Source organism: Lutjanus erythropterus, chromosome 19 (genome assembly GCF_056507025.1).
Source record: "Lutjanus erythropterus isolate fLutEry1 chromosome 19, fLutEry1.hap2, whole genome shotgun sequence".
In the NCBI taxonomy this organism is placed as follows: Eukaryota; Metazoa; Chordata; class Actinopteri; order Lutjaniformes; family Lutjanidae; genus Lutjanus; species Lutjanus erythropterus.
The window spans coordinates 11,747,493-11,759,578 of NC_139335.1; the positions used below are offsets into that span (position 1 = coordinate 11,747,493).

Consider the following 12,086-nt stretch of genomic DNA (forward strand, 5'->3'; position numbering starts at 1 on the left):
ATTATAAATCAAGGCAATACATTTTCCAACTATAGCTTCCTCTCAATACCTAACTGAGAAAAGCTTTACAGTTTCTGTTATTTCATCAAAATACATAAGCATCACAGAAAAGGCTATGAAAATTGGTGTTCCCAGTGGTTTTGGAAAATCATATAATAGGTAAGGCAAGGCGAGGCAAGATAGATTTATTTGTAATGCACTTTTCAAACAGAAGCAATTCAAAGTGCTTTTCATGAGCAGTGCAATGCATTAAAATGACATTTAAAAACAATAATAAAAAAGAATGAAATCAATTGAGACAGATAGACTAAAATTAAATAAAATCGAATATAGAAAATAAAATACAAATGACAGTTACAGTGCCATAAAAATCATGGAGCTGTGCAAATTTTCAAAAATTGTTTGCTAAAAACAGGTTAAAATCCATGTACTGTGATTGCTGTTTAATGTTTTAACCACTAGACAGTATCAGAAAATATTTAAATTTTGTGTCGCCTGATGATCATCTCAGTGTTTTCTCCATAGCAACCTGAGACAACAACAGATCGGTGCCACTCAGTTGGGATAAAGTGAGGTAAGACATGTTTATCATAACAAAACTTCCATAATATTTAGATACAAACACAACCAAAATGATTATTTAAACTATATGACAATGACATATATTCAAAGTAGTTCACTCTCCTTGCATTTTCAGTCCCTGGTAAAGTGCCACCATGAGCACGGACGCAGAAATGCAGCAGTTTGGGCCTGCGGCCATATACCTCCGCAAGCCCGAAAGGGAGAGGATTGAGGCCCAGACTGCTCCATTTGATGCTAAATCGGCATACTTTGTGACTGAACCTACTGAAATGTACGTCAAGGGTAAACTTGTCAAGAAAGAGGGTGGCAAAGCCACAGTTGAGACACTTGTTGGTGGAAAGGTAAGTGAATGAATGTCTTATCTGAAACTCATGTGAACAGTGTTATTAATGACATTCATCATTCCACAAAATTAGAATATTATGATGGTATCAAAATAGTATTTGAAATACTGTACAAACAAAACTGGATTTTTATTTTATTTTATTTTTTTTACCGTTCTTTCTATTCAGAGTATCACTGTAAAAGAGGATGACATCTTTCCCATGAACCCTCCCAAGTTCGATAAAATTGAGGACATGGCCATGATGACCCACCTCAATGAGCCTGCTGTGCTGTATAACCTCAAAGAGCGTTTTGCATCATGGATGATCTACGTGAGTGTTTAACTTAACACTTGAATCAGGAGAAACATGAACATACAGAGAAAAAATGAACTAATATATGCAATGGGGTTTTTTTTCTCTACAGCTACACATCTAAATTAAGTTAAGATTGAAATGATACATGTCAAATGTAGAAGCAATGATACTGACAGTGAACCTCTCTTTCCAGACCTACTCTGGCCTGTTCTGTGTTGTTGTGAACCCCTACAAGTGGCTCCCTGTCTACGATGCTCAGGTTGTTGTGGGATACAGAGGGAAGAAGAGAGTTGAGGCACCGCCTCACATCTTCTCCATCTCTGATAATGGCTATCAGTTCATGCTCACTGGTAAGATATTTTATTTTGAGAAAATGATATGTGAATTTATCTTTACATGACAGACAAAACAAGACACAGCAGATATCACCATGAATATGACTGTCTTTCGATCATCTATTTTATTGTATAAGACATGAAAATATTTATTCATTTTAGATCGTGAGAACCAGTCTATCCTGATCACGTGAGTAATATACAAATAACAGAATAAGATTGCAGGTCATTGACATATACAGCACGACTCAATATATCACTCTCTCCCCCAGTGGAGAATCCGGTGCCGGGAAGACCGTCAACACCAAGCGTGTCATCCAGTACTTTGCAACAATTGCAGCTATTGGAGCTAAGAAGACTGAGCCTACACCTGGCAAAATGCAGGTAAAATTAATTACCTTAATGAAAGAAAAAGTCTGTAAATGGATTCATAAGAACATATATTTTGACATCATATTTTAGGGATCGCTGGAAGATCAAATCATTGCAGCCAACCCTCTGCTGGAGGCTTATGGTAATGCCAAGACTGTGAGGAATGACAACTCCTCTCGTTTTGTAAGTGTTGAAAGAGCAAAAAATAAACATAGGAGATTTTATATGCATATCAAGAATCCTGCTAACTTGAATATGATATGTTTAGGGTAAATTCATCAGAATTCACTTCGGAACCAGTGGCAAACTGGCCTCAGCTGATATTGAAACTTGTAAGTAAATTTATACATCTTGCTCAGTCACCTTTTTGAATTTTATTGTATTATGTGCTGTAATCTGACCTTCATTTCTCAATCTTAGATCTGCTGGAGAAGTCCCGTGTCACCTTCCAGCTGTCTGCTGAGAGGAGCTACCATATCTTCTATCAGCTGATGACTGGCCACAAGCCTGAGCTCCTGGGTATGATACTACTTTAACTTAAAATAGAACTTTGAACAATATCAGAAATAAAACACCAAACAATATTATGTATTTCTGCTGTCCTCTTCTAGAGGGTCTTCTGATCACCACCAACCCCTATGACTACCCGATGGTCAGCCAGGGTGAGATCACTGTCAAGAGCATCAATGATGTGGAGGAGTTCATCGCAACTGATGTAAGATTACACCTCACAGTTTAAGATAACGCATCAAAGGTCAATAGTCGTAGATTTAAGATATATAAAATTTATTTCCTGTATAACGCAGACCGCTATTGACATCTTGGGCTTCACTGCTGAGGAGAAAATGGGCATCTACAAGCTGACTGGCGCTGTGATGCATCATGGCAACATGAAATTCAAGCAGAAGCAGCGCGAGGAGCAGGCTGAGCCTGATGGCACTGAGGGTAATTGCTAAAAGAATAAAGTCTCATCATCTCATCATCAAATTTTCTGCTGTGCAAAATACTACCAAGTACATGTGTATTTAGTATTTGTTGTGTTTCTCGATATCAGTGGCTGACAAAATCGCCTACCTCTTGGGCCTGAACTCAGCTGATATGCTGAAAGCTCTGTGCTACCCAAGAGTCAAGGTTGGCAACGAGATGGTGACCAAAGGTCAAACCGTGCCACAGGTAATTAAAAAAGGGATATTTGTAAAAAAAAAAAAAAAAAAAAGGGAAAAAAAGCAATATTTGGGGTGTATTTGCATTTTGATATGAAAAAATTATTCTGAGAAATCCTCACACTAAAATCCTTACTTCTAGGTCAACAACTCTGTCATGGCTCTGAGCAAGTCTATCTATGAGAAAATGTTCTTGTGGATGGTCATCCGAATCAATGAGATGTTGGACACAAAGCAGCCAAGATCTTTCTTCATTGGAGTGTTGGACATCGCTGGATTTGAAATCTTTGATGTAAGTCAGATAGAAACATATCAGTAGTGCTGACATTCTATAATAACACTGCACACAAGTAACTGATTATGTACCTTTATACTGTAGTTCAACAGCTTGGAGCAGCTCTGCATCAACTTCACCAATGAGAAACTGCAACAGTTCTTCAACCACCACATGTTTGTTCTGGAGCAAGAGGAGTACAAGAAAGAAGGCATTGAATGGGAGTTCATTGACTTCGGTATGGACTTGGCTGCCTGCATTGAGCTGATTGAGAAGGTAAGACACAATCTGTCTGGTAGAACTGGATTCCTGTTTTTTGACTACCTTCTTTTAAATTTGACATAATTTCCCTTCAGCCAATGGGCATCTTCTCCATCCTTGAAGAGGAGTGCATGTTCCCCAAGGCTTCTGACACCACTTTCAAGAACAAGCTGCATGATCAGCATCTTGGCAAGACCAAGGGCTTTGAGAAGCCAAAGCCTGCAAAGGGCAAGGCTGAGGCTCACTTTGCCCTGGTTCACTATGCTGGTACAGTGGACTACAACATTGCTGGCTGGCTGGACAAGAACAAGGACCCCCTGAATGACTCAGTTGTTCAGCTCTACCAGAAAGCTTCAAACAAACTGCTGTCTATGCTGTATGTAGCACATGCCGGAGCTGAGGGTAAGAAATAAAAGTGAGCAGAGTAACAAGTAGCCTGTTAGTTTGTTACTAAGCTAAAACATGCAGTTTGATCTGAGCAGAAACATATTAAATAGCTCAACAATATTGTTACAACTTCTTTGGGAAAACAGAGGTCACTGGTGGCGTAGGTTAAAAGGGTGGAGGAAATGAGAAGAGTGGTTTCTTCCAGAACGTCAATGAGTTATAAATCAATTTTCCACTGAGGATGCTCTGTCCTTTTAATGCAATTGAATTGTTTTGCAAAACAGAGGCTGCTGGTGGCAAGAAGGGTGGCAAGAAGAAGGGTGGCTCCTTCCAGACTGTGTCTGCTCTTTTCAGAGTATGTATTCTTTCATATTCTTGAATTACAATTGAAAAACTCATCTGGAAAAAAACTGACCCACTATGTGCTCATCCACAGGAGAACTTGGGCAAGCTGATGACCAACTTGAGGAGCACTCACCCTCACTTTGTGCGCTGCCTGATCCCTAATGAAACAAAGACCCCAGGTAAGAAACGCATGAGCCAGTTCTGTGTACATTGCATTGCATTACAGAAATGTTTTAATACAATATCTTTACAATGTACAGGTCTTATGGAGAACTTCTTGGTCATCCACCAGCTGAGGTGTAATGGTGTGCTGGAGGGCATCAGAATCTGCAGAAAGGGCTTCCCCAGCAGAATCCTCTATGGTGACTTCAAGCAGAGGTGACTTTAGAGTGACTTTTTGAGTTATCATGGTGTAATAATAACAATATTAATAATTTTCAGTTGATGCATGACAAATTCAAAAGATTTTGTGATAGAAGTGGCCAAGATCTAAATGCATCTAAGCAACAGTGTAACTTTCCTTGTAGATACAAAGTATTGAATGCCAGTGTCATCCCTGAGGGACAGTTCATTGACAACAAGAAAGCTTCAGAGAAGCTGCTGGGCTCCATTGATGTGGACCACACTCAGTACAAGTTTGGACACACAAAGGTTCATCAATATTAATAGATTTAGTCATCCTGTTCTATCCACATGTGCAGTTGAGTACTCATCTCTTTCATTTGGCAACACAGGTGTTCTTCAAGGCTGGTCTGCTGGGTACCCTGGAGGAGATGAGAGATGAGAAACTGGCTGAGCTGGTGACCATGACTCAGGCTCTTGCCAGAGGATATGTCATGAGGAAGGAGTTTGTTAAGATGATGGAGAGGAGGTAGGATTATCATTGACTATTTTGAGCTGCTCTGTCCAATTGAGTAGTGTCCAGATATTATATTGTAACCCTCCCCAGTTCTAAATAACCCTTTGCACTAAAAATAATATTTTGTTCATATTTATTTTCCAGAGAATCTATCTTTTCAATCCAGTATAACATCCGCTCATTCATGAATGTGAAGAACTGGCCATGGCTGAAACTGTACTTCAAGATCAAGCCTATGCTGAAGAGTGCTGAGACTGAGAAGGAGCTGTTGCAGATGAAGGAGAACTATGATAAGATGCAAGCAGACCTGGCTGCTGCCCTGGCCAAGAAGAAGGAACTGGAGGAGAAGATGGTTTCCCTGCTGCAGGAAAAGAATGACCTGCAACTCCAAGTGGCTGCAGTAAGTGAACTGTAATTCTATATAGTGCAAATAAACACTAAACTAAACTATAAATCAACACGAAGTATTGTTAAGGTTAATCTAAAATGCAGTATATTACCTGTGTTAATATAGGAAACTGAGAACCTTTCTGATGCTGAGGAGAGGTGTGAGGGACTCATTAAGAGTAAGATCCAGCTTGAGGCCAAACTCAAAGAGTCAAATGAGAGACTGGAGGATGAAGAGGAAATCAATGCTGAGCTGACTGCCAAGAAGAGGAAGCTGGAGGATGAATGCTCTGAGCTGAAGAAAGACATTGATGACCTGGAGCTCACCTTGGCTAAAGTGGAGAAGGAGAAACATGCCACAGAAAACAAGGTTAAAATTATTTCAATCTAAACTCACACAAACAATAGTATGTACATTCCCTTTTGAGATACATATACAGTTGCTCAGTGATGTTTTAATGTTCATGCCACTGTTAGGTGAAAAACCTGACTGAGGAGATGGCATCTCAAGATGAGACCATTGCCAAGTTAACCAAGGAGAAGAAAGCCCTCCAAGAGGCCCACCAGCAAACACTTGATGATCTGCAGGCAGAGGAAGACAAAGTCAACACTCTGACCAAGGCCAAGACAAAGCTGGAGCAGCAAGTGGACGATGTAAGAAAACTGTTGTTTTTACCGTGTGTCTAATTACTTGCCATTCTTGGTATTAATGCTTTGTCTTGTCTCAAATTGTCTATTATTAACTGTCATCTTATAGCTTGAGGGATCCCTGGAGCAAGAGAAGAAGCTCCGCATGGACCTTGAGAGAGCCAAGAGGAAGCTTGAAGGAGATCTGAAACTGGCCCAGGAATCCATAATGGATCTGGAGAATGACAAACAGCAATCTGACGAGAAAATCAAGAAGTAAGTTTTCTGTTAATTTTAATGCTAATATTTTATTATTTTCATAATGCACCACAACAATCCAGATTCACCTACAACTCTAACATCAAAATTATTTTTTTTTCTCCTCTTTCAGGAAAGACTTCGAGATCAGCCAGTTCCTCAGCAAGATTGAGGATGAACAGTCTCTTAGTGCTCAGCTTCAGAAGAAGATCAAGGAGCTCCAGGTAATGTATTTTAAATTCTTACATTTTAAATGTTATATTTTAATTTTTAATTTTAAATTAAATTGTATATTAATTTCAGTAAATCATAAAAACAACATGCTAAAGCTTACTACCATCAAATCTAGGCTCGTATTGAGGAGCTGGAGGAAGAGATTGAGGCTGAGAGAGCTGCTCGGGCCAAGGTTGAGAAGCAGAGAGCTGACCTGTCCAGGGAGCTTGAGGAGATCAGTGAGAGGCTTGAGGAGGCTGGTGGAGCAACAGCTGCTCAGATTGAGATGAACAAGAAGCGTGAAGCTGAGTTCCAGAAGCTGCGTCGCGATCTTGAGGAGTCGACCCTGCAGCATGAAGCCACCGCTGCAACTCTCCGCAAGAAGCAGGCCGACAGTGTTGCAGAGCTGGGAGAGCAGATCGACAACCTCCAGCGTGTCAAGCAGAAGCTGGAGAAGGAGAAGAGCGAGTACAAGATGGAGATTGATGACCTCTCCAGCAACATGGAGGCTGTTGCTAAGTCAAAGGTGTGGGGTTTGTTTAGAAGTGAGGGATTTCCCTCTTTCAACATCTCAGGAACACAAAATCAAGCATACAGGAGTTGTTAGAATAACTAATATAACAATAAAAGTATAGCACTTGTCACCCTTGTATTGAAGTCATCACTTCACAATGATTATTCAGTATAACAATGGCTTTAATGTACTACTAGACAAAAAAATATTCAACATTTACATTGTTTAATTTCATGTTTTTAAATGTATAATGTTTTGTTGTTGATAGGGCAACTTGGAGAAAATGTGCAGAACTCTTGAGGACCAGTTGAGTGAACTCAAAGCCAAAAATGATGAGAATGTTCGCCAGCTGAATGACGTTAATGGACAGAAGGCAAGACTTCAGACAGAGAACGGTGAGTTTGTCATAAATGACACATCTACATATTCAGTGGCATCACAGTGTGAAATTTAATAGTGTCCTGTATTGTAGAAATAAACTAATGAAAATCATTAGAATTATCTTCGCCAATAATACATGAATGTTTTGTCATTCAGGTGAGTTCTCTCGCCAGCTTGAGGAGAAGGAAGCTCTTGTTTCCCAGCTGACCAGGGGCAAGCAAGCCTTCACTCAGCAGATTGAGGAGCTGAAGAGGCACATTGAGGAGGAAGTGAAGGTATCATCATCAAATCAAATGACTTATCCATACAGTATTTAGATGTAATAGGTTTATTAAAATATCCGTCTGACCTGGACTGTGTGCTTAACAGGCCAAGAACGCCCTGGCCCACAGTGTTCAGTCATCCCGCCATGACTGCGATCTGCTCAGAGAGCAGTATGAGGAGGAGCAGGAGGCCAAGGCTGAGCTGCAGAGAGGCATGTCCAAGGCCAACAGTGAGGTGGCTCAGTGGAGATCCAAATATGAGACCGATGCTATCCAGCGCACTGAGGAGCTGGAGGAGGCAAAGTACATTACCCTTTTTACTTTTTCATAGAGAAATTATTTTTTGCTATCTTTTGTTCAGTTAAGCACAAGTAAATTCTTCTTGACTACAGGAAAAAGCTTGCCCAGCGCCTGCAGGACGCTGAGGAATCCATTGAGGCTGTGAACTCCAAGTGTGCCTCTTTGGAGAAGACCAAGCAGAGGCTGCAGGGTGAGGTGGAGGACCTCATGATTGATGTGGAGAGAGCTAATGCTCTGGCTGCCAACCTTGACAAGAAGCAGAGGAACTTTGATAAGGTAAATGGTTAAACTGGTAATCAAAACCAATTTTGTCACAAGAAACAGACATCCATATAATTAACTAAGCATTTAACAAACCAATTCTAGGTCCTGGCAGAATGGAAACAGAAGTACGAGGAGGGCCAGGCAGAGCTGGAAGGAGCTCAGAAGGAGGCTCGCTCTCTCAGCACTGAACTGTTCAAGATGAAGAACTCTTATGAGGAGGCTCTGGATCATCTGGAGACCATAAAGAGAGAGAACAAGAACCTGCAGCGTATGTGAACTTTTATACTTATATAGACATGACAGTACTAATTATGTTCAATTTAAAGTGTAATTTCTTTTTGTTTTGCATTGTGCTTCCTGTAGAGGAGATCTCCGATCTGACTGAGCAGATTGGTGAGACTGGAAAAACTATCCATGAGCTGGAGAAAGGCAAGAAGACTGTGGAGACTGAGAAAGCTGAAATTCAGTCAGCACTGGAGGAAGCTGAGGTACAGCAACATCACAAGTTGACAGGGAGTCATAAAAAAAAAATTCAGCTGTCAGTCAGTTCTTGAGTTGGGCTAATGAAACTTGTATTATGATGACTGATAAAAGGTGGTGGATGTAAGAGTTTTGCATCATACTGATGCACTCCCACTTTACAATTAGTTTGGTGTGACACATTAGTATGCCACTAAACCATTCCTAATATGTTTGAATCTAAGAAAATATTTAATGAAATAAGCCAATGATAAGGGGGGCGTCATTAACATTTATGATGTAATTATTGAAATTAAACCAAGGGTACACTGGAGCACGAGGAGGCCAAGATTCTTCGTGTCCAGCTTGAGCTCAACCAGATCAAAGGAGAGATTGACAGGAAGCTTGCAGAGAAGGATGAGGAGATGGAGCAGATCAAGAGGAACAGCCAGAGGGTGATTGACTCCATGCAGAACACTCTTGATGCTGAGGTCAGGAGCAGGAACGATGCCCTGAGAGTCAAGAAGAAGATGGAGGGAGACCTGAATGAGATGGAGATTCAGCTGAGCCATGCCAACAGGCAGGCTGCTGAGGCCCAGAAACAGCTGAGGAATGTCCAGGGACAGCTCAAGGTGAGGTTTATATTATTATTTATTTAAAAAAGCAATACAAAGAGTACAGGCAGTTGATTGTTTTTTTTTCTTTTGTTGTCAGGATGCCCAACTGCACCTTGATGATGCTCTCAGAGGACAGGAGGACATGAAGGAGCAGGTTGCCATGGTGGAGCGCAGAAATGGCCTGATGGTGGCTGAGATTGAGGAGCTGAGAGCGGCTCTGGAGCAGACAGAGAGAGGACGCAAAGTGGCTGAGCAGGAGCTGGTTGATGCTAGTGAGCGTGTTGGACTGCTTCACTCTCAGGTTTGTTTTAATGAATTCACAATACACTATCATTATGAATATACATAATAAATATTATATTAAACATGTCTTTTCTTAAACCTTCAGAACACCAGTCTTATGAACACCAAGAAGAAGCTGGAGGCTGATTTTGTACAGGTTCAGGGTGAAGTGGATGATGCTGTTCAAGAAGCAAGAAATGCTGAGGAGAAAGCCAAAAAGGCTATCACTGATGTGAGTTTATGGCTCAAGAACTGCTTAATGAAGGCTACATGTACATGTTCAACAAGTTCTTTTTTTTTTTTTTTTGTCAGAATAAATAGGAATTACCATTTATCATTTCAGGCTGCCATGATGGCTGAGGAGCTGAAGAAGGAGCAGGACACCAGTGCTCACCTGGAGAGGATGAAGAAGAACCTGGAGATCACTGTCAAGGACCTTCAGCACCGTCTGGATGAGGCTGAGAACCTCGCCATGAAGGGTGGCAAGAAGCAGCTCCAGAAACTGGAGGCCAGGGTATCCACTATATATAAAATTCACAATATAACTCACAATAAGTCATTTTGGAAGCACATCACTCTTACACTGTCTGGAATAAATTCAACTTTAGTTTCTTTCTGCTAAAATTTTGTATATAATACAGATGTATTATTTGTCATCATATTTCAGGTGCGTGAGCTGGAAGCTGAGGTTGATGCTGAGCAAAAACGTGGAGCTGATGCCATTAAAGGAGTCCGCAAATATGAAAGAAGAGTGAAGGAGCTGACATATCAGGTAACTCCTACTGAAAAAACTACCCTACCTTTTCTCTCATTCTGTATTCTTCATCACTTACTGTACAATCCTGTATTTGTGTAGACTGAGGAGGACAAGAAGAATGTACACAGACTTCAGGATCTGGTGGACAAGCTGCAGCTCAAGGTCAAGTCATACAAGAGACAGTCTGAGGAAGCTGTAAGTCAAATGCTATTGTGACATATCATTTACAGTTGGTTAAATAATAACATCACTATTAACTGTCTTGTAACCATGCCAATGTAACGCCAAACACTTAACAGGAGGAGCAGGCCAACACCCACATGTCCAGACTGAGGAAGGTTCAGCATGAGCTGGAGGAGGCTCAGGAGCGCGCTGACATCGCTGAGTCCCAGGTCAACAAGCTGAGAGCCAAGAGCCGTGACGTTGGAAAGGTATCTTTGTTGTGTGCATGATCATGAGATCAATTGTGCTGTCTCAGAATTCAGCAAAATGATTTGATGCTGTGTATTTTCACTGTTGACAATATAAATTAACATCATATCTTATATAGTATCCAAATCATTTCATATTTGAATTTCCACATGAAAAGAGAAACTAATTTACTTGGTAACTAAACTAATTGATTTTGCTATGCTAATTCATTTTCCCCTCTCTTTTTTTAGTCTGAGACTGCAGAGTAAGTGTCATCATCCAGTGGGGACCTTTCAGCAGAGTTCATAGAATATGAACCAGTGGTGGGGGGCTCTTTTCAATAAAGATGATAATTGTCATCATTATCCTGAATCTTGTCATTTCCTTTCTGACAACTAATTTATTTGGTTGCCCGCAGAAATTAGTCCAAAACTATGTAAAGTAATTATCCATGCTATAATGTCTTAGTACTGTGAGTTTGTTACTACAATATGTCCCTCTGAAATATTTGTGGAGCAAAAGTATAAAGCTGCACAAAATGGAAATACATTTGTTTGACATGTTCTGAACATAGAAGTGGAAACCTATGGTTCGGTTCAATTGTCAGCCAGTTTAATTCTGTTTCTTGGTGTAAACACAATTTTGATCTTTTTGTCCAAATTGTGCATTTCTCTTCTACTCATGAATTAGTCAGTACAATAAATGCTACCAAAAAAGCTTAAAATACCTTGCCTGAGCCTTCTCACTCATCTACCAGTATAGGCTAAAATTGCTTATCTGTGAGAAGATTGATAGATTATACCAGAGTAGAGATAACATGGTCAAAAGTTTCATTCAATTGTTGGTAGATTATTACATCATGATTTTGTATTAAATATGTCCTCCATTGTTCTAAGTACAGCTGCTAGATTATTCAAAATATCTTGAGTTCCAAACATGTTGTTATCATTATTAAATTATTATTTTGAGGTATGCCTCCTTTAACTCTAAAAATCTAAATTTATTAAAACCACAATGAAAGATTGTGAGAAAAATATATTTCTAATCTGAAAAATAAAGAACAAGGCTAAGAAAAGGACTAAGGCCTGTCCATCATCCATGCAATGCTGTATTTGGGATGTCACAGGCGACAAA

General features: G+C 40.2%; 3 protein-coding genes across 3 annotated transcripts in view; 2 read left to right on the plus strand and 1 right to left on the minus strand.

Annotated features, from left to right (window-relative positions):
• The window catches only part of xab2 (XPA binding protein 2), a 36,588-nt gene that overhangs the window by 11,871 nt on the left and 12,631 nt on the right, over nt 1-12,086 (minus strand). The window lies entirely within an intron of this gene.
• On the plus strand, nt 691-1,785 carry LOC146309364 (myosin heavy chain, fast skeletal muscle-like). Its single transcript, XM_084743415.1, has 4 exons — nt 691-923; nt 1,095-1,238; nt 1,417-1,573; nt 1,721-1,785. Exons 1-4 carry the CDS (start codon nt 717-719, stop codon nt 1,750-1,752), a joined length of 540 nt encoding a protein of 179 aa, XP_084599541.1. The 5' UTR covers nt 691-716; the 3' UTR covers nt 1,753-1,785.
• On the plus strand, nt 1,769-11,317 carry LOC146309365 (myosin heavy chain, fast skeletal muscle-like; the record flags this gene model as incomplete). Its single annotated transcript, XM_084743431.1, has 35 exons — nt 1,769-1,942; nt 2,021-2,113; nt 2,199-2,262; nt 2,351-2,449; nt 2,542-2,645; nt 2,737-2,875; nt 2,985-3,103; nt 3,236-3,385; nt 3,473-3,643; nt 3,724-4,030; nt 4,300-4,370; nt 4,452-4,539; nt 4,621-4,738; nt 4,888-5,011; nt 5,095-5,231; nt 5,364-5,619; nt 5,734-5,976; nt 6,084-6,260; nt 6,364-6,509; nt 6,625-6,715; nt 6,841-7,230; nt 7,487-7,613; nt 7,756-7,874; nt 7,969-8,165; nt 8,255-8,438; nt 8,529-8,694; nt 8,790-8,914; nt 9,209-9,517; nt 9,600-9,803; nt 9,891-10,016; nt 10,128-10,298; nt 10,452-10,556; nt 10,641-10,736; nt 10,841-10,972; nt 11,204-11,317. Coding segments are annotated over 35 exons (5,340 nt in total), but the record flags the coding sequence as incomplete, so codon positions are not given.

Coding starts and splice junctions, on each gene's coding strand:
- LOC146309364 (XM_084743415.1), top strand. CDS start 717: ATGAGCACGGACGCAGAAATGCAGCAGTTTGGGCCTGCGGCCATATAC. Junction 924..1,094: donor AGACACTTGTTGGTGGAAAG/GTAAGTGAATGA, acceptor CTTTCTATTCAG/AGTATCACTGTAAAAGAGGA. Junction 1,239..1,416: donor TTGCATCATGGATGATCTAC/GTGAGTGTTTAA, acceptor CTCTCTTTCCAG/ACCTACTCTGGCCTGTTCTG.